This window comes from Eretmochelys imbricata, chromosome 15 (genome assembly GCF_965152235.1).
Source record: "Eretmochelys imbricata isolate rEreImb1 chromosome 15, rEreImb1.hap1, whole genome shotgun sequence".
NCBI lineage: Eukaryota > Metazoa > Chordata > Testudines > Cheloniidae > Eretmochelys > Eretmochelys imbricata.
The window spans coordinates 13,235,977-13,257,916 of record NC_135586.1 but is presented as its reverse complement, the minus strand read 5'-3'; the positions used below and the strand labels follow the sequence as shown (position 1 = coordinate 13,257,916).

Below are 21,940 nucleotides of genomic sequence, written 5' to 3'. Positions count from 1 at the left end.
TTTGTTTTTGAGGTGCAGCAATTTCCTCTGCAATGAGTGGTTTCTCTTGGGGTGAAGCATATCGTGAGCTCCATTTATGTCTATTATACTTAAAGCCATTGTTGGGAACAGGAAAATTAATGACTGTGATAATGTTAATCCTACTCTTTGGTTCAACAGTATGTTCCAAATAGGAAGCAAGACCCATGAGACATTTGCTGCTGAACTGAAATCACTAGGGGACAGGGTGCCAAAAATCGTATTCTCCAGCTTTTCTAGTTGCGTGACAGATTTTGACTCCATGAGGAATCTATTCCTCTTACACTGATAAAATCGCTTTTGGTACCCTCGGTAATTCTAACCTTCTATAGAAGAACATCTTCACTGTAATTCCTACATCCTGCAGTAAGGGGGTTTTTAACTGTAATATAGAAGGTTATGTGGCAAAAGCTAATGAATAAATGGATAAAATAAGTGTTAATAAGGTTGTGTTTGTGTTTTTACATGCAGGTGGAAGTGTCTAGGAGAAAGTTTACTTGCTATGTATCATCACCTGACAACATGTGAGCCTCCTCGACCTAGCCTGGGGAAGAGAATTGACCTCTCAGAGTACCAAGACCCAGTCCAGCACTTGATTCTTTCTCCTACCTCTACTCCTGTCAGTGTTATCCAGCCCAATCCTGTCAGCACTAATCCAGTGGTTACAATGAGTGACCCATTATTAACTTACACTCCAATGACACCCAATTTTTCTGGTCATAGTGAGAATTTACTGGAACCAGTAATGCCTATACGTGAGCAAGGTACTTTAGTCTACAATTCCAGATGACACTGTTGTCTTTGCAGACATAAACGAGACTGGAAAATGTCTGTTGTCTTTAGAAATGAGTGTTTTCTAAACTGTCTTCTAGCTGACCCAATGCATTTTCAAAGTACGTATATTCCAAGTCAGAAAAAGAAAAGTTCAGTCATATAAAGCTGTGATAATCTGTAAAACAATTACTTTAAAAAAGAGAAAGCTGTCTAAATGATCTAGGAGGTACTGGATAATGATTAGCTCTGAGTTCTATCCATAATTGATTTTCTATAGCACTCATCACTGTAGTATTTAATCCCTTCTATTCTTGACTGTGCTGCTGTCTCATGCCTCAGTTTCCCCATCTGTAATATAAGGATAATAATGCCTGGGTGATATGTGGCTTAATCTGTTAATATTTGTAAAGCGTCTTGAGGCTGTCAGATGGAAGGAGCCATAAAGAAAAAAATATTATTACTATTAAATAAAATCAGCTGCTTGGCCTGTTTAATTCTCTGCCTTCATATGTACTTATTTGTTTGCAAGATGATATTCATATTCTCAGATGTTCTAAGGTGTATACTGTGTAGGGAGGTGTGCGTGTGTATATCTATCTATCCTATCTATCGCTATTGTTCACAAGGCTACCAGTCTTTGGTTGATGTTTATAGGAATTTACAGCTGTTAGAGCGCTAGCCAGAGTCCTATGTTTTCCTTAAAAACCACAAAATTGTGCTGAAACTTAGAAGATTAAAAGAAAGTATATTTTAAAAAAAATCAGGTTTTCAAGCAGTCTGTTTCTTAGTTCTGACCCAGAATTTACATGCATACAAAATGTCATGAGTATCAAACTTAATTTACTTTGTATTCAAATTAAAAGAAGAAAAATTAGAATGTGAGCTATGCATTTCTTAATGAAGAGATGCAGTCATTTTTGCACATTGTAATAGAATGAGTAGATATGTGTAAAAATAGTAAAATTATAATGCTTGTTGTTGTCAGGGCAGTCCTCAGATTCCCCATCATGTTTGGTCCTGTAGAAATACAGTGTAGGGTTCCCTATCTGCCTTGACTCAAGTTACTACTGTGACTCTTCCTATCTGATATTTGCTATTTTTTTATGGTAACTGTTCTGTGAAACAAAACATGACTTAGGCCTAACTGTAGTTTGATCAGTGATAAATATGGTTCTGTTTAAGGGGCTACAAGGCCAACATCAAATATAAGCTTTGAAACCTGGTCACTAACCAGACTGCTGTTTAAATGATTCTGTTCCCCTTTAAGTTAAAAGGAATTTTGCCATTGTCTTAAGTAGGAACAGAACTGGGTTCTTGATGTTGCCATAGAATAAAGTAAATTTAAAATATATTTCATAAATCACCGTGATACTAAGCAACATTATCCATTGTGTGTTATTTGGCAATTTGAGTTTTGAAAACGTTTGATTCTGTTTTCTAGGTGACACAACTGTTAGTGATAAATCCAAGAAAGGGGTGAAGCGGAGGAGAATCACAGAAGATAGTGGTGAAACTGCAAAAAGGCGGTCTGCTCGAGTCCGAAACACCAAGTGTAAAAAGGAGGAGAAAGTTGACTTTCAAGAGCTGTTGGTAAAGTTTCTTCCTTCAAGGTACAGCAGACCTTCGCTTGCAATGAGAGTTGTTGTCATTATGTGAGGACCACAGGCTTTTTTGTTGACCTGCTGGTTATCCACCCAGATCCTCAGAGGTACTGGACTCATGTTGCTTATTGACAGAAATGTGACTCAGTATCTTTTTATAAATTGTATTAAAACTATTAAAAATAAAACTGTAAAATCAATAAAGCAACAAGTTAATCTCAATGGTGGATTGAATTAAATCATCAATTTAGTTAAATCATCAGATTAATACAAAATATAACCAATCCTTATACATTCTAAGGAGGTGGCTATACCATTTGGTTAGAAGTCACAACTAAAGAGTTTGACAAAAGTCCATCAGTTCTCTCATTTGAATGGTTAGGTATCTCAATATCGAAACTGAATTATTGTCTAACATCTGGGGTACAACCTCAGATCCAGTTATCAAACTTTTCCTCCTTAAAATTCAGTCTTGTGTGGTGGCTAACCTTTACCCCCTTCCCCTCCCACTCCCAAAAATGAGACACATTATAAAAATACAGACTGCTACAGAACAAGAGACATTGGACAAGTAGTCAACTTTGACGAGAAATGACGGATGACAATCTCAAATCCCTTAAGACTTCAAGACATAGAATATACTCTAATGGATAATTTTTATGAGACAATATTTAGGACTGTTTATCTGAGGCACTTTTCTTTCAGGTGCCTTCCTTCCTTGGGTGTTATGGGTGCTCTCACACACATGCATGCACACAGCTACACTTTTCATTTCCACATCCTAAAAATAAAAAGTCTGAATTGTCTGGGTCATCTGCCAACTAATAAGAATAACAGATAAAAACAGAAAAAGGAAAAATAATGTATTAAGGTAACGGAATTTGCAAACTCCTTCAGCTCTCACAGTCTTCTGGACACTCTTAGTAGGAGCTGGAACTGTAGTCAAGGAATTAAACGATGATGTTCTGCTGGCAAAGTGCTTCTCACTAGCGGGCCTCCTTCCAGGTGGGAGTGGCCTGATTATTGATGTCATGAATTGTTCTCCTCAAGTTGTTTAGTCTTGAGGATTCTGGAATGTCAATCTTTCCTCTGGTGTCTTGGAACCCAGAAGATGAGAATTCTTGGCCTTATCCTTGATTCTTACAGTTTGTAAACTTTACTTACTCTGTCTTACAGTGCCTCCCTCAAGGTCTTTGAACAAGACATGTGCGAGGCCTGCCTTGCAGCCATGCATCTTGATCCAATCAGGTTCAAATGAGGTCATCCTTAGCCTCAGTTTTAGGAAAAGTCCTGTTTAGATCAGCAATTTTAAAAATATTCAGTGTTTTACATATTACACCGACTAAGTCTATGACCCACCCCCCACCCCCCACCCCAAATATAAAAAAAAATCTGGATGAGACCACTTTTGAGGAAGTTGGTATGGTCTTATCCTGGTAAAAGGGCATTGAGATGACATTGTCATTAGTTTACAAAAATTTCAACACTAAATTCCTGTAAAAATAGCTGTTTGGAAGGGATGTTCTTCAACAACCAGTCACTCAACATTCATTCATGTGCAAAATTAAAAATAAGTTCAGATTTATGATCAGTTTCATCATATCCATTTCTTATTCTTGAAGCAAGGCAATTAGAATATTTTCCAGTTTCAGAACTGGGTTTTTATAGGTCAAACAGCTAGTCTTCTAGAATCTATGCCTTGATAGAGAAAAGTAACTTGAAAGTAAAGAAATGCTTTTTTTTTAAGTTTGTCAGGTATTCGCATGTAGGTTATTTCTCTCACTGTTTTTTCTAGAGAAGAAGCAGAAGCAAGTCATAAACTTTTTTGCATAGTTAAGAAGTGGGTATGATTTACACTGTATTGGGTCTGTATGGACCCCAGTGTCATTGTCAACAAATCAGATCAGCGTTTCTCATTAAATCCGAAGGCATATTTGTTTTTACATTGATTATTGATTTGAGTGGGATGATTTCAAAAACAAAGATCCTTCTGAAAGGAAAATGTTAAGTTGCATTGCTAAAAGGGTTTGGATCTGCTGATACTTAAAATAATAATGCTGATAACACTGTTTTTTTTTTTTAAAACAATTCCAAATGTTGTGGAGTAGTCTTGTCAGTTTCTGAAGCTTATTTGCTAGGATTTGCTCTTTTCTATAGGCTGTTTCTTTCCATTTTTAGGGATAGCATGCTTGAGGCTTTTTACTCTGATGAAGTCTGGGAATAAATTTAAATTTCTGATGACGAACTCCAACTAGGATACTTCCATTGTGAAAATATACATAACACCTACACCCGGCAAGCTATTTGTTATTGAAAATAATATTCAGACTCTCTCAAGTACTGTTCTTTTACTTGTTTTCACCCCTTTTCACCCAGGCTGCGGAAACTGGATCCAGAGGAAGAGGATGATCCTTTCAATAACTATGAGGTGCAATCAGAGATCAAACAAGAGAATTTCCAGCATATTGGACCACATAGAATGTCATTTGACTCTACAACATTCATGGAATCTGGTAGGGACTTCAGCATATCCATTTTTCTACTTGTTTTCTTTTTTCCCTTATGTCTGCTTTTTTACTCCCACTTCTTCTGTTTTTTTTCTTTTTGTGCACAAAAGAATGTTATTTTAAAGGATTTATTTTAATACATCAGTTGACTGAGCTTCACTGTATTAATAAATTATTTTTGTTTTCATTGGGCTGCTTATTTACTCTGTGTGATCTGTGTTGTGTGCATGATCTCATTTAACCATTTCAGTGTAGTCACTTTATTCTGCATAAATTCAAGGCTACTCCTGCAAAAGGAGAACCACTGTGTCATAAAGGTGTTATGGGTGTTCTTTATGCGAGATGTATGCTAAATGTCACAAAACATTAAAAGTAGTATTCTCAGAAGCGAGGCAAGGAATTAAATGTGGTTAGTTTCAACAAACAGGTCTCAGACTTTGTGCTCATCTGCTTTCCAGAGAAGCAGGATGTTCATGAATTCCTATTGGATAACCTGAACAATGGTGGCATCCTAGAACTGATGATGAGATATCTGAAAGTAATCAGCCAGAAGTTCCTGGTGAAGTGGCCACCTGGCTTGTCTGAGGTGGTCCTTAGTATCTACAATAGCTGGAGAAAGCATAGTAGTAATTTGCCCAACCCGTTACTGAGGGACTGTAGCAACCAGCACATCAAGGTAAGGAAACACTCTCTATTTTTTGAGCTTCTTAATTTACCACATCCACCGTATATTGCTCTGTGTGTCTTGAATGTGCTGCAGCCTCAGCTCAACCCTTAAAAGCAGAACACAAAGCTGTGTGTGCACCATTTGAGATGCAGGAGGCAGCTCCAGACACAGAGTGAAAGATCGAATTATGTGTAAGTACTGTAAGACGTAGCAATTTAATGACAGAAACAACAGTGCCAACTGCAGTGCACTCAAGTTGTGGGGGGGTTTGGTTTTGGTTTTTTTTTTTTTTTTTTTAGCCAATCAACAGTGCTGCACAGACCATAAGATTTTTGGGTACAGAGATTTTTGAACCCATGTCAGGAGCCTTCACCCTCTTCAGATGGAGCTGCAGTTACAACCCTGGTTACTGTGGGAAAAAATATAAAAATAATTTTCTCTTTAATCCACACAACCACATCTGTAAGAGCTGTAACAGAACATCCAGTGTTACTAGGAACAACTCATATCCAGTTTTGTTTTGTTTTTTTATCCACCCATCTTTATGCAGAAAGCATTAATGAGCTGGCAAAACTAGCATATGTGTTCGTTCTCCTTGATTCCTACAATTTCTTGAGTATTCATCTCAGCCTTTTGATGTTTTTTTTCAGATGTTCTAACATAAGGTATTAATGATGAAGCAACTTAAAATGGTTATATTTTAGGTTGAGGATGTTGCTCTTTTTCAAGACTGGGCCAACTGTTCCCTTCTTATCTTCTTCCCACTAGATCGTCTTATCTTCTCATAAACAGACTTTTTTCATTCCTTTTTCCAGTTGTAAAAGGCCAGGGGAGTCTCTTTAATCCTACTGAGCATCATAGAAAGAGGGCAACCTCCTTTCCTTAGACAGAAGAAAGCCACGATGGGTGTAGGTTGGAAATGGAAATCACAAAAGAGGATTAATTAGAAAGCTTCCTTTCAAGTGATTTGTTAACTTCTTTTTACTTTCCAAACAAGGTTCTTTGTATTCTTCCCTGACCTCTTCATACCTTCATTGTAGGATATGATGCTGATGAGTCTGTCTTGCATGGAATTACAACTTGACCAATGGTTGCTGACGAAAGGGAAGAGCTCTACAGGTGAGAATTGGTTTTTCTCCGCTAGCCTATTCTTACAGTGTAAATTAAACTTGAAAGAAATTTTGTGAATCATTTATTAGAATACTGAGCTGTTACTTCTCCAGATGTAGGTCTGATCAATGGATGTGTACAACAGTTCATCTTTTTTTTTATTAGTGTTTGTGTTAGAAGGGTGAGCTGAGTGTTTGCATAGGGAGAATGTGATTTTATACTAAACTGTAATAAATTAATTTACAGTTTCCCCTCGAAATTGCCCTTCTGCCACTGTGAATGGAAAGTTTGGTCCTGATTTCCCAGGATCCCATTTTCTGGGGGACTTGTTGCAGCTCTCATTTGCATCCTCCCAGCGAGATCTGTTTGAGGAAGGTTGGCTGGAGTTTGTGGCTCGAGTGTATTGGCTGAAGGCTCGCTTTCTAGCACTGCAGGTTTGTTTTCATTTTGAGTTCAACAAATAAAATTTTTCACACTTAGCACAGTTTTTAAACAAATGGACTTAAGAATTATTATAAGCAGTTGAAGTGGTGGGTCTATGTTAAGTCATCAACACATTGGAGTCAAGTAATTCAGGAATAGCTTGACCTCTTTGAAGACAAAGTAGAGGTTACATTTGTCTATTTTATTTAGTTTCATTAACTGTCCCTATGAACGTTCAGTAATTAGATAGATGCAAAGGATCTGGCCAAAATCCTTACGCATTGTACCAGGATTCAGTCATTTTGGTACATACAAGTGTTTAAAGTAGTTTGTCTTCTGTCCCCAGAAATAAATTTCAGCTGGAATTATAATGAACAGCTGCAAGACACAAATTCACTAACAGACTGAAGCCTGGATTCTAGCTCGTAGAATCTGTAATAGAAGCCCAAATAGCATGTCCAAAATGCAACTGCGCATTGAGTCAACGTTTATATATTGTGATTTTCTTCCAATGGAGCTTGATCCTTCTGTTGACAACAGTTATTCATTTCATGTACAGATTTTCAAGCAGTTTGTCCTAGACCGATTGCTCAAGTAAACAGTCCAAAGAAAAGTTATTTATTGGATCCCAGACTTCATCATTATTTTATTTCAAGCATCGGTTTCTTAAGGCAGCGAAGAAAATGTTTACAGATTGTCTGTACTTAAGTCTAAACTTTTGAGAAGAAAAAATGTGGGTTTGACTAATCAAACTTTAATCTTCAATTGATAAAGTACTATATCAGTTGATTTCATATACACACACTGAGTAATTCATTTCCTTTTTATTTTCATATCTCAAAATCCTTCTTTAAGAAATCCATCTAATGAAAAACTGGATTGTTCCATAGAAAAATTAGTGGGGACAGAACCTTCTTCTCATTTATAAAGTATGTTTAATCATTTTATACAACTGAAGTAGAGACTCCTTTAAGTCATTTTATTTTCACTCAAAAATAAAATTTCTTTAAGTTAAAAGCATCTTCTAATTCCTTTTTCAGGTGAAGACCATTCAAAATCAACTGTCACTGCACAGTCCCAGTAACAAAGAAACATATAGACTAGACTGAAAGATAAAATTTTTATGATTATGACACACATGTAACTCCTCTGTTTCACAATAGATCTAGATATTTCAATTAAAAAAAACAAAGATGGAAGTAGAAGGATAATCTGAAACATAAATATACGTTTGGAATCAGAACCAGCTCCGCTTAAACTGAATGCAGGTTGTCCAGTCAAAATGTATTGATCACCTTTATTAAACAAACTGTCTTTATGGCTAGTGCTGTATCTCTTCAGCTTTAGTGAGTTACATTTTCTCCCTCTACAGCCTCTCTTCCTGTCCTGATCCCTCCCTTTTAGGAAAACTCAAATCTGTTTAAGATGAACAAAGTGGGTTGTTCACAGTTTTACTTTCTCTTAACTAGTTAGCTGTACATCTCAGTAATGTTACCCAAATTTATGGTTCTGGTCAGCATAAAAGGAAGACTTACTTCTGGATTTAATCTGCCTCCCTTCACTTTCAGAGAAAGGGAATGTTAGTCAATTTATACAAATAAATTTTCCTGTTATGTAACTTGAATACCTAGTGTCCGGTTTCCTCCCCTTTTCCCCCCAGTGGTGATGAAGGTAGCGGGTAGAATAGACTGGTAAACTGTTGGTGATGACTCTTTTGGTTGATATTCTGATTAGTTAAGTACCCTCCCAAATAATTTGCCTATCTCTCACTGCCAGTGTACTCACAGAGTTAGTGATTCAACATTGCCTAGCTGCTTTTGAAGAATCTCAGGTAGCATTGTGTGATTTCCTCAAACTGTTTCCACAGGGTGACATGGAGCAGGCACTGGAGAATTATGACATCTGCACTGAAATGCTGCAGAGTTCCACTGCACTCCAAGCCAAAGCTGGCAATGAACACAGCATTGTGATCCGATTACCTAACCTCCATGTTGATTCTGTTGTTTCTCTAGAAGAGGTAGGGATCAGTTTGTTTTTGTTTGGGTTTTTTCTGTTTCTAAGTTCATCCAAAATTGAGGATTCCAGTCTACTTAGTGTGGTTTTGAGACATTTCTAAAGAAGAGCTAAGTCTTGTGAGAAACTAGAGATTTTATATGTGTGCGCCATTTTCTTGTGCACATTCCGTTTTCCTTTGGGCTGTAATGTGATAATTCTGGAGGGAATCTGAGATAAAGATGCTAAGGGACACGTTCCCTTTGGGGATAAAAAACATGCTTTATGATTTAAAAACAAACAAAAAAACCTAGTGCGGCTTCTTTATCAACAGTGCTCAGAAACAATGCCGTAGCTGCAAGATTCATTTCAAAATTACTAGCACTTGCCCTGATGGAAAAGTAGCATGTATAACATCAGTAGCAGCCGTTTTAAAGTGAAGAATATTTTTACAAACCAGTTTAAAACCAATAATGATTGTGTTTTTATAGTTAATTGATTTGAAAACCATCCTTCCCTTTTTCAGTTAAATGCTTTCGTTATCTATTACTGGTCCCTGCACAATTCAGTCTTGCTTAATAAATAGAATGAAAAATATTGCTATCAGGGTGCTGCATATACAGCTGTTAGTCATTAGACTAGAGCTTTGTTTCAGAGGGTTTCTTATGCTTTAATTTCACTGTTCAAATGAACTCTTGCCTTCAGCAGTCAGAATTTTCCAGTAAAACATGCAAATGAATTTATAAATAAAAAATTAGACATCGTTGTTGTTTTTCTGTTACTGCTTATGGGGGAGGGCTTCAAACGCAGGCAATGCCATCTGATGATTGCTCTTTCTCCTAGTTCATCAGAAAAAATGTGAGGTTTTGAGATTTATGGCTTAAATACAAAAAACGATAGTACTAATTTTTAAAAAAATTAAATACAAGTTGGGGTAAGTGATAATGGTTGGAAGCTTGTCTACTTTCTTCCTTGTCGTTTCTCTTCCTTACAGTGCTGTAAATTTTACACATCCTACAGCTATAGTTTTGTTGTTCATAAGAAAAGTCAGTCATTTGCACATGAAGGTGAAATGTAGGTTGGATTGCACTATTTGTGACTTTTGCAGATTGACAAGAACCTCAAGTCTCTGGAGAGATGCCAATCTTTGGAGGAGATCCAGCGACTGTATGAGGCAGGGGATTACAAGGCAGTGGTGCATCTGCTTCGCCCAACCTTGTCCTTTAGTGGATATGGTAGGGCTAAACATCTGGAATTTGTTATATCTATACCAGAGAGACCAACACAGTTACTTCTGCTGCAGGTTTGTTATGTTTCTTTAAAAAATGCTGTTTAGTGAGGTTTTGAAAGCCCTGCATCTGCTTTATTTCCAAGAGCAACATAAAAAAGATTTGGAGGGTTAGTGTTAATGATGAATTGCGTTGACTCCATTTAAGAAGCAAAACATGGGGCCAGTGTGTGTGTGTGTGTGTGTGTGTGTGTGAATCCACTCTCTATATATGTGTAGAGAGAGAGAGAGTGGATTCACCCAAACCTCTAAAACTGATCCAGGTTCAGTCTAGTTTGAAAACTTTAAGACTATATAAACTTGAGTGAACTTGGATCAGTTTTAGAGGTTTATTATGGATGAACCCACTTTACCACTTTTTGTTTATTATGGATGAACCCACTTTTTTAGGACTTGGAGTTTTTGTTGCCCTTGACTATTTATATGGTGGCTCCCAAGCATCCTATGCACCTGAAAGTTGTTAGCCAGCTGGGTGTGAGGCAAGAAGCACTGGTGTGATAACTTCTCATTGGTCTGTCCTGCTTCATAGTCAGGCTGCTGCACCAGCTGTAACCTCCAGGGTGGCTTCACAGGATATTACAAGAGTCCAACCTAGAGGTGATAAAAGCTTAGATCACCATGGCAAGATCCTTATCTAACAGAAAAGGGTGCCAGATATTGCCCAGCCATAGATTTTTTTTAAAAAAAAGTTATTGATCGCTGCTGCAATCAGGAAGTACAGGATAGTAGATTAGTCTAGCAAGATCAAAAGATTATGTACTACCATGACAATTAAGGGACAGATGTCCTCTGCTGAGGGAGCAGGATGCAGTCTGTCAGTTCCTTAGTCTTTCTCTGTGCTGGCTATTTTTACTGGTAGTTTGACTAGAGTGAGCCTGGGCCAGTTGCTTTTCGTCCACATTCCTATTTTGTTGTGATCGTGGGACATCAGATCTTGTTTTCCATACTCAACAAGAAAGAATCTTAGAGCTGGGGATCATAAAAATATGTTGGGCATTGTAGCCTTTATCATTGTAGCCTTTATCATTGTAGAAACATAGCTTGTTTTCTAAACCAGCAATAAAATAGTAGCATGGCTCCACAGTGACTCAAACTCTGATTCTGTTGAACCTCCATACACAGCAGCATATGGCTAGAGAGCAAGAGGCTCATTGCTGCCTCTTCCCTGCAAGATAGGCTCATGTAGAGTCTCTTTGTATTCAGAGAATGGGACTCAGTGTTGCTTCCCTGATGACACTCAGTTGAGGAGCCTGGGTTCTGGGGTCTCTTGTATTGTCCATTTTAATGCCACATTTAGAAACTTCATACTGGATTCTCAGTAGAGTAAACATTAGCTGCTAACTGTGTACCTTCTTCCATTCTCCTTTCTCCTTTATTGTGCTTTTATGCTTTGAAATAAACATTAGATCCATATAAAAATTTTTTTCATGTTAACATTCACTAGGATTCCCTGCTGAAACAGAAGGATTACAGGCAATGTTTTGAATGCTCTGAAGTTGCCTTGAACGAAGCAATTCAGCAGATGATTAACCTGACAGTAGCGTCTGCTAAAGAAGAGTGGGTTGCTACAGTAACACAGCTGCTCATGGGGATTGATCGCTCACTGTCATCAGACAGCAGCATCCTGAAGGAATCTTCTGTAACGCTGAGCCTCATTCGACTAACAAACAACCTCATTCAGGTAACCTGTTCACCTACACTAGCAAGCAGCCACTGTGCACGACAGATCTTTTTTAGGCATGATACAGCTGCTGCCTGAATTGCCACCCACTTGCAGAGTCTCTCTTGGGTTACATTTCTGTGTGGGCTGTTTCCTTTCACACTCCTAGTTTTCACTGCAAGATGTCGGATGCATTGAGAATCTCTTCTGAAATCAGTAATGGCTGCTAATTCTGAGCACTGTGTCTGCTGAAATGAGCAAGGAATAGTAATAAGGTGGCTCAGGAAGAAGTACTGCTGGCTATGACTCTGTTTCTAGGGGCAGCACTGCAAGGTTTGGTCCAGCTGGCTGGGCGGGCCCAGTTTGTTTGTGGCACAGATCTTGCTGCATATTCGCTGCATGTGCCATTCGCACGAGGGATGGTAAGAAAGATCCTATGAACCTGAGGAACAGGGTACATACAGTCAGTTGGTGTTGTTGGTATGTTACATCATTCAGCTGAGATTCTAGTAGCTGGGGCCGCTGGTTAGTTCTTTAGATTCTTATACAGATATAGGACTTAAGTCAGAATTGGGAATCTGATGATTATGAAGGGTATTTTCATCCTCATTCCTCTTTTCCTTCCTCTTAAGGACAGAATTAAGTAAAATGATGGTTATTACCTCTTTCCAGTTTTAAAATTATGGGTAATATTTAGCCTTTTTGTAGAAGTTCTGAGATTTTGAAAACTGTTTACTTTTCTCCTGAACTTCTCATTTAAGTGCCAGAATTGTAAACTACTTTCAATATTATTTCCTCTTTAAAGACCCAAGCTTGATAATTGCTATCTGCAACATTCTGAGTGCCCTCAATTTTCATTAACTTCAGTGGGACCTGAGGTCACTTGGCACCTTGCACAATCTGACCCTAAGGTTTTAGAGCAATGTGCACAATGATGCCTGTATATATTTGTTCTTATCTGTGAAAATATTTATGGTATTACAAGAAACTTTTGCAAGAAGTGGCACTAAGGGTAAGCCTGTTACAGGGAAATTGCAGGAATTTCTTGTAATACCATAAATATTTTCACAGATAAGAACAAATACATACAATTTATATGTGTAAAATATATCTCTAAGTGTAATATAATAAAATAAAGAAGGAATTTCCAGAAGTTTTAGAAACACCTGTCATTGTTTCAGTAACTGGGGCTGTTACCTTGGAGTAAGGTTAGGGCTACTGTTTTATTGATGGGGCATTGTAGTGCTCGCCAAGAGGCTCTCTCTCCTGAGGTAATTTGGGAGTGATAAATCAATTTCCCATATTGGGTGGGGGGAAAGGAAAATCAGAGAATTTCAAATTAGCTAGAGGTAAATTCCTTAGCAAAAAAATGGTTTTGGTTTATAGTAGAGGGTTTTCCAGAAAGTTTCTAATAGTCTCTGAATTTTCTCAATCTTACATAATTTCAAAAAATTGTCAAAATGCTAGCTTCCTATTTATTTTATGCCGAATTGATTACTTCTTTTGTTGTTGTTGTTGTTGTTTTTGTTTTTAATTGCTGCTTGATTGTCAGGGGGTTTATTTTTTTAGTTACTGATTAGACAGTTAAAATTGTGTAGGGGGACACACTCATTTTGAAATAGATATAGCTGTTGGAATACCTTTCATGTTACAGTGGAGTTCTCCTTCCAAGAGATTTTAATATTGGAAGTCAAGAGTTGGGTTTTATTTCTTACATTAACAAAAAATAGAGGTGATGATAATACTCTCTTATATAGATCTTTTCATCTGTAGCTCTGTGTCCTTTACAAAGGATTGTAAATATCATTACTCCCACTTTTCAGTTGGTAAAACTGAGGCACAGAGAGTTGATGTGACTTGGGGTATGTCTACACTACAAAATTAGGTCGGATTTATAGAAGTCGGTTTTGTAGAAAGCGGTTTTATACAGTTGATTGTGTGTGTCCCCACACAAGTGCTCTAAGTGCATGTAGTCAGCGGAGTGTGTCCACAGTACCGAGGCAACCGTCAACTTCCGGAGCGTTGCACTGTGGGTGGCTATCCCACAGTTCCCTCAGTCTCCGCCGCCCATTTGAATTCTGGGTAGAAATCCCAGTGCCTGATGGGGCTAAAACATTGTCGCGGGTGGTTCTGGGTACGTATCGTCAGGCCCCTGTTACCTCCCTCCCTCTGTGAAAGCAAGGGCAGACAATCGTTTTGTGCCTTTTTTCTTGAGTTACCTGTGCAGATGCCATACCACGGCAAGCATGGAGCCCGCTCAGCTAACCATCAACGTATGTCTGCAGGGTGCTGGTAGGCGTGGTACTGCATTGCTAAACAGCAGGGTGCTGGTAGGCGTGGTACTGCATTGCTACACAGCAGCAAATTGCCTTTGGCAGCAGACAGTGCAGTGGTAGCCGTCATTGACGTAGTCCTGGGCACTCTTTTAATCGGGCACCTGGGCAAACATGCGAGTGACTCAGCCAAGTCATTTCCCTTGTTTCGACTCGTGGCGATTCAGTCCTACCAGCAGTGCACTGTGTTTTAACCTCCATCCAGCAGAAGATGATGGCTAGTCGTCATACTGCACTGTCTTCTGCTGAGCACCCAGGAGGTGATGATGGCTAGCGGTTGTACTGCACAGTCTGCTGCCAGCAAGATGTATAAAGATAGCTGAAGTGGCTCAAAACAAGAAATAGACCAGATTTGTTTTGTATTCATTTTCTCCTCCCTCCCTCCTTCCCTCTGTGAAATCAACGGCCTGCTAAACCCAGTTTTGTGTTCTGTCCTTGAGGTTTTGAGTTCTATCCTTGAGGGGGCCATTCAGTTTTTTGCAAAGCCACCCCCTTTGTTGATTTTAATTCCCTGTAAGCCAACCCTGTAAGCCATGTTGTTAGTCGCCCCTCCCTCCGTCAGGGCAACGGCAGACAATCGTTCCGCGCCTTTTTTCTGTGCAGACGCCATACCACGGCAAGCATGGAGCCCGCTGAGATCACTTTGGCAGTTAGGAGCACATTAAACACCACGCGCATTATCCAGCAGTATATGCAGCACCAGAACCTGGCAAAGCGACACCGGGCGAGTATGCGACGTCAACGCGGTGACGTGAGTGAAGGGGACATGGACACAGACTTCTCTCAAAGCATGGGCCCTGGAAATGTGGGCATCAAGGTGCTAATGGGGCAGGTTCGTGCCATGGAACGCCGATTCTGGGCTCGGGAAACAAGCACAGACTGGTGGGACTGCATAGTGTTGCAGGTCTGGGACGATTCCCAGTGGCTGCGAAACTTTTGCATGCGTAAGGGCACTTTCATGGAACTTTGTGACTTGCTTTCCCCTGCCCTGAGGCGCAAGAATACCAAGATGAGAGCAGCCCTCACAGTTGAGAAGCAAGTGGCAATAGCCCTGTGGAAGCTTGCAATGCCAGACAGCTACCGGTCAGTCGGGAATCAATTTGGAGTGGGCAAATCTACTGTGGGGGCTGCTGTGATGCAAGTAGTCAACGCAATCAAAGATCTGCTGATATCAAGGGCAGTGACCCTGGGAAATGTGCAGGTCATAGTGGATGGCTTTGCTGCAATGGGATTCCCTAACTGTGTTGGGGCCATAGGCGGAACCCATATCCCTATCTTGGCACCGGAGCACCAAGCTGGCGAGTACGTAAACCGCAAGGGGTACTTTTCAATAGTGCTGCAAGCACTGGTGGATCACAAGGGACGTTTCACCAACATCAACGTGGGATGGCTAGGAAAGGTACATGACGCTCGCATCTTCAGGAACTCTGGTCTGTTTCAAAAGCTGCAGGAAGGGACTTTATTCCCAGACCAGAAAATAACTGTTGGGGATGTTGAAATGCCTATATGTATCCTTGGGGACCCAGCCTACCCCTTCATGCCATGGCTCATGAAGCCATACACAGGCAGCCTGGACAGTAGTCAGGAGCTGTTCAGCTACAGGCTGAGCAAGTTCAGAATGGTGGTAGAATGTGCATTTGGACATTTAAAAGCACGCTGGCGCAGTTTACTGACTCAGTTAGGCCTCAGCGAAACCAATATTCCCACTGTTATTACCGCTTGCTGTGCGCTCCACAGTATCTGTGAGAGTAAGGGGGAGACGTTTATGGTGGGGTGGGAGGTTGAGGCAAATCGCCTGGCTGCTTGTTTCGCACAGCCAGACATCAGGGTAGTTAGAAGAGCACAGGAGGGTGCGGTGCGCATCAGAGAAGCTTTGAAAACCAGTTTCATGACTGGCCAGCCTATGGTGTGAAAGTTCTGTTTGTTTCTCCTTGATGAAACCTACCGCCTCTTGGTTCACTCTACTTCCCTGTAAGCTAACCACCCTCCCCTCCTCGCTTTGATCACTGCTTGAAGAGGCAATAAAGTCATTGTTGCTTCCCATTCATGCATTCTTTATTCATTCATCACACAGATAGGTGGATAACTACCAAGGTAGCCCAGGAGGGGTGGTGGAGGAGAGAAGCACCAGGAGGGGTGGTGGAGGAAGGAAGGACAAGGCCACACACCACTTTAAAAGTTTAAAACTTTAAAACTTATTGAATGCCAGCCTTCTGTTGCTTGGGCAATCCTCTGGGGTGGAGTGGCCGGGTGGCCGGAGGCATCTTGGTGAGGAGGCATCTGGGTGAGGAGGCTATGGAACTTGGGGAGGAGGGCAGTTGGTTACACAGGGGCTGTAGCGGCGGTCTGTGCTCCTGGAGCTCAACCATATGCTGGAGCATATTGGTTTGATCCTCCAGCAGCCTCAGCATTGAATCCTGCCTCCTCTCATCATGCTGCCGCCACCTTTCAGCTTCAGCCCTCTCTTCAGCCCACCACTTACTCTCTTCAGCCCGCCACCTCTCCTCCCTGTCATATTGTGCTTTCCTGCACTCTGACATTGTCTGCCTCCATGCATTTGTCTGTGCTCTGTCAGTGTGGGAGGACAGCATGAGCTCAGAGAACATTTCATCACGAGTGCGTTTTTTTCGCCTTCTAATCTTCACTAGCCTCTGGGAAGGAGAAGATCCTGTGATCATTGAAACACATGCAGCTGGTAGAGAAAAAAAAAAAGAGGCAGTGGTATTTAAAAAGACACATTTTCTAGAACAATGGCTACACTCTTCCACGGTAAACCTTGCTGTTAACATTACATACACAGCACATGTGCTTTCGTTCCAAGGTCGCATTTTGCCTCCCCACACCACGTGGCTAGCCCCTCCACCCCCCCGGCTAACAGCGGGGAACAGTTCTGTTCAGCCACAGGCAAAGAGCCCAGCAGGGATGGGCACCTCTGAATGTCCCCTTAGGCAGCCTTGGGTGGGTTTGGGGGGTACTGGCTCCAGGTCCAGGGTGAGAAACAGTTCCTGGATGTCGGGAAAACCGGTTTCTCCGCTTGCTTGCTGTGAGCTATCTACAACTTCATCATCATCATCTTCCTCATCCCCAAAACCTGCTTCTGTGTTGCCTCCATCTCCATTGAAGGAGTCAAACAACACGGCTGGGGTAGTGGTGGCTGAACACCTAAAATGGCATGCAGCTCATCATAGAAGCGGCATGTTTGGGGCTCTGACCCAGAGCGGCCGTTCGCCTCTCTGGTTTTCTGGTAGGCTTGCCTCAGCTCCTTAAGTTTCACGCGGCATTGCTTCGGGTCCCTGTTATGGCCTCTGTCCTTCATGCCCTGGGAGATTTTGACAAATGTTTTGGTATTTCGAAAACTGGAACGGAGTTCTGATAGCATGGATTCCTCTCCCCATACAGCGATCAGATCCCGTACCTCACGTTCAGTCCATGCTGGAGCTCTTTTGCGATTCTGGGACTCCATCGTGGTCACCTCTGCTGATGAGCTCTGGCCAGCGTGGTAAGCTGCAGGTGACCATGCAAACAGGAAATTGAAATTCAAAAGTTTGCAGGCCTTTTCCTGTCTACCTGGCCAGTGCATCTGAGTTGAGAGTGCTGTCCAGAGCGGTCACAATAGAGCACTCTGGGATAGCTCCCGGAGGCCAATTGCGTCCACAGTACCCCAAATTCGACCCAGCAAGGCCGATTTAAGCGCTAATCCACTTGTCAGAGGTGGATTAAGGAAATCGATTTTAAGAGCCCTTTAAGGTGAAAAAAAGGGCTTCATCATTTGGACAGGTGTAGGTTTACATCGATGTAACACTGCTAAATTCGACCTAAACTCCTAGTGTAGACCAGGGCTTGCACTACTAATTTCTATCAGATTCAAGAGATTAGCCTTTCTTTCCTAGGCCTTTGTCTCTCCATTCCTGCTGAGACGTTCAGTAGGACATAAAAATCAGAATAAAATATGACAAGTTTCAGAGTAACAGCCGTGTTAGTCTGTATTCGCAAAAAGAAAAGGAGTACTTGTGGCACCTTAGAGACTAACCAATTTATTTGAGCATGAGCTTTCGTGAGCTACAGCTCACTTCATCGGATGCATACTGTGGAAACTGCAAAAGACATTATATACACAGAGACCATGAAACAATACCTCCTCCCACCCCACTCTCCTGCTGGTAATAGCTTATCTAAAGTGATCATCAAGTTGGGCCATTTCCAGCACAAATCCAGGTTTTCTCACTCTCCGCTCCCCCCCCCCCCACACACAAACTCACTCTCCTGCTGGTAATAGCCCATCCAAAGTGACCACTCTCTTTAAAATGTGTATGATAATCAAGGTGGGCCATTTCCAGCACAAATCCAGGTTTTCTCACCCCCCCACCCCCCTTCAAAAACCACACACACACAAACTCACTCTCCTGCTGGTAATAACTTATCCAAAGTGACCACTCTCTTCACAATGTGTATGAAAATCAAGGTGGGCCATTTCCAGCACAAATACAGGTTTTCTCACCCCACCCACCCCTTTTTTTTCAAAAAAACACACACACAAAAACTCACTCTCCTGCTGGTAATAGCTTATCCAAAGCGACCACTCTCCCTACAATGTGCATGATAATCAAGGTGGGCCATTTCCAACACAAATACAGGTTTTCTCACCCCCCCCACCCCCATACACACACAAACTCACTCTCCTGCTGGTAATAGCTCATCCAAAGTGACCACTCTCCCTACAATGTGCATGATAATCAAGGTGGGCCATTTCCAGCACAAATAAGGTTTTCTCACCCCCCCCCCCACCCCCGTACACACACAAACTCACTCTCCTGCTGGTAATAGCTCATCCAAAGTGACCACTCTCCCTACAATGTGCATGATAATCAAGGTGGGCCATCTCCAGCATAAATCCAAGTTTAACCAGAACATCTGGGGGGTGGGGGGGGGTAGGAAAAAACAAGGGGAAATAGGCTACCTTGCATAATGACTTAGCCACTCCCAGTCTCTATTTAAGCCTAAATTAATAGTATCCAATTTGCAAATGAATTCCAATTCAGCAGTTTCTCGCTGGAGTCTGGATTTGAAGTTTTTTTGTTGTAAGATAGCGACCTTCATGTCTGTGATTGCGTGACCAGAGAGATTGAAGTGTTCTCGGACTGGTTTATGAATGTTATAATTCTTGACGTCTGATTTGTGTCCATTTATTCTTTTACGTAGAGATTGTCCAGTTTGACCAATGTACATGGCAGAGGGGCATTGCTGGCACATGATGGCATATATCACATTGGTGGATGTGCAGGTGAACGAGCCTCTGATAGTGTGGCTGATGTTATTAGGCCCTTTGATGGTGTCCCCTGAATAGATATGTGGGCACAGTTGGCAACGGGCTTTGTTGCAAGGATAGGTTCCTGGGTTAGTGGTTCTGTTGTGTGGTATGTGGTTGTTAGTGAGTATTTGCTTCAGGTTGGGGGGCTGTCTGTAGGCAAGGACTGGCCTGTCTCCCAAGATTTGTGAGAGTGTTGGGTCATCCTTCAGGATAGGTTGTAGATCCTTAATAATGCGTTGGAGGGGTTTTAGTTGGGGGCTGAAGGTGACGGCTAGTGGCGTTCTGTTACATTTTACACATACACATACACATTTTAAAGAGAGTGGTCACTTTGGATGGGCTATTACCAGCAGGAGAGTGAGTTTGTGTGTGGGGGGCGGAGGGTGAGAAAACCTGGATTTGTGCTGGAAATGGCCCAACTTGATGATCGCTTTCGATAAGCTATTACCAGCAGGAGGGTGGGGTGGGAGGAGGTATTGTTTCATGGTCTCTGTGTATATAATGTCTTCTGCAGTTTCCACAGTATGCATCCGATGAAGTGAACTGTAGCTCACGAAAGCTCATGCTCAAATAAATTGGTTAGTCTCTAAGGTGCCACAAGTACTCCTTTTCTTTTTGAGAATAAAATATAAATGTTCTGAGTTTATGGACATTGGTTCATTTTACTTTTGAGGCCAAAGGAAAAGCATAAGTTCCATAAAAACATACTATCTAAATAATATATGGAATGTGTTACTAAAGCCTATGCTTCTCTGAATATCAGAGTCCTGAATAGCAACTCCACCATGTGAACTAAAAAAGGGCACTATTTTTAGTAACAGATTTGTAAAGTTGCTGTGTGGTCCTCAAGGTGTGATTTTAGTAGACACTATAGTGTAGTCAAATATGCTTCAGTAGATGCAGCTTTCAGTAGGGCTCTTCTAGCATATGTTCTGGAGAAGTAATCTCACCCTGTGGGTTAGAGGGAGAGCCATACAAATCCCTTTTCTTTGAGTTGTTGTCTTCTCTGTTTCAAGAATAGGCAATTTTTCATAGGTAAATGGTACTGGTATTTCTCTACCAGACTGTCACACACCCACCCATCCCTTATTTCTAGTCTGTTTGTTGTTATGCATTATTCACTTGTTAACTACTATCTCTGAAATATCTCTCTTCAGGAGAATCTCTGTTCTTAATTCCTAGTTGGCTCTATCTGGCTACAAGATTTTCATTGTATTTAAATTTGTTGGAACTAACTTTTGTCCAGTTTCATTCTAAGCAAATATGTCTCACCTTCCAGGATGTAAATACATCGCTTTATAGTCATCACTAACAGGAGCCTTGATTCAGCTTCTGCTAGTGCTCAAAAATTCTGCTATTCCCTTAGTCATTTGTGCTTGTTTTAGTGTGATATTAGGACAAACATACCCAGTTAGAAAACTACCTTACAGGTAAGAAAAATGGGCTTTTCCCATATTATCAAATTCTGGAAATTGAGAGGTTTCAGAGTAACAGCCGTGTTAGTCTGTATTCGCAAAAAGAAAAGGAGTACTTGTGGCACCTTAGAGACTAACCAATTTATTTGAGCATGAGCTTTCGTGAGAAAATTTTTGCATATTTGAGCATCAGATGAAGTGAGCTGTAGCTCACGAAAGCTCATGCTCAAATAAATTGGTTAGTCTCTAAGGTGCCACAAGTACTCCTTTTCTTTTTGGAAATTGAGAGTGTCTTCTCTTTTTAGTACTTTCAGGCCCAGCCAGCACAAGAAGCAAAGCTACTTAAATTTAGATTTTTGTTTGTGTATGAATAGGATGCAGTACCCGCTGAGTCATCTGGACTTGTGTAAATTCTTTTTCTAATATGTATATCTTTGTGTGTATAATGGGTATCGTATATTTCTTTATTAGATTATAGATTGCAGCATGGCAATCCAGGAGGAAGCCAAAGAGCCATATGTCTCGTCAGTGCTTCCCTGGATTATTTTGCACCGGATTATCCAGCATGAAGAAGATGCCTTCCGCTCCCTTTGCTGTCAGCAGCAGCAGCTCCAAAGCCAGGGCGAGGAAGGTAATAGTTTAATTTGTCAATGTTATATGTTGTTAAACCATTGCTCCTTATCCTTTTCTTCTTTGGCATGTGTATGGGAAATGGCTAGTGTTCTTTTGTCCCTCTCACTTAGGGAGTCTCCAATCTTCATTCCCTCGCCACAGTGGACAGTCGTTCTGAGGAAAGGTTTCCTTATCAAAGCATGGAGAAATAAGTAGCTAGGTAGGTTAGCTC

General features: G+C 41.0%; 1 protein-coding gene across 6 annotated transcripts in view; it reads left to right on the top strand.

The window, feature by feature from the left end:
- CABIN1 (calcineurin binding protein 1) overlaps positions 1 to 21,940 on the top strand; it is a 205,453-nt gene that overhangs the window by 16,100 nt on the left and 167,413 nt on the right. For 4 of the 6 annotated variants that reach the window (XR_013348094.1, XM_077835271.1, XM_077835273.1 and 1 more), the window contains 10 exons: positions 490 to 782; positions 2,234 to 2,402; positions 4,770 to 4,906; positions 5,359 to 5,576; positions 6,608 to 6,686; positions 6,924 to 7,111; positions 8,968 to 9,117; positions 10,201 to 10,395; positions 11,825 to 12,061; positions 21,568 to 21,727. Coding sequence is in view for 5 of the 6 variants with exons in the window: in XM_077835271.1 (XP_077691397.1) it covers positions 490 to 782; positions 2,234 to 2,402; positions 4,770 to 4,906; positions 5,359 to 5,576; positions 6,608 to 6,686; positions 6,924 to 7,111; positions 8,968 to 9,117; positions 10,201 to 10,395; positions 11,825 to 12,061; positions 21,568 to 21,727 (1,826 nt within the window). In the remaining variant the exon portion in view is untranslated. The remainder of the gene's footprint in view (positions 1 to 489; positions 783 to 2,233; positions 2,403 to 4,769; positions 4,907 to 5,358; positions 5,577 to 6,607; positions 6,687 to 6,923; positions 7,112 to 8,967; positions 9,118 to 10,200; positions 10,396 to 11,824; positions 12,062 to 21,567; positions 21,728 to 21,940) is intronic. The other 2 variants (XM_077835274.1, XM_077835272.1) reach the window with 1 other exon arrangement.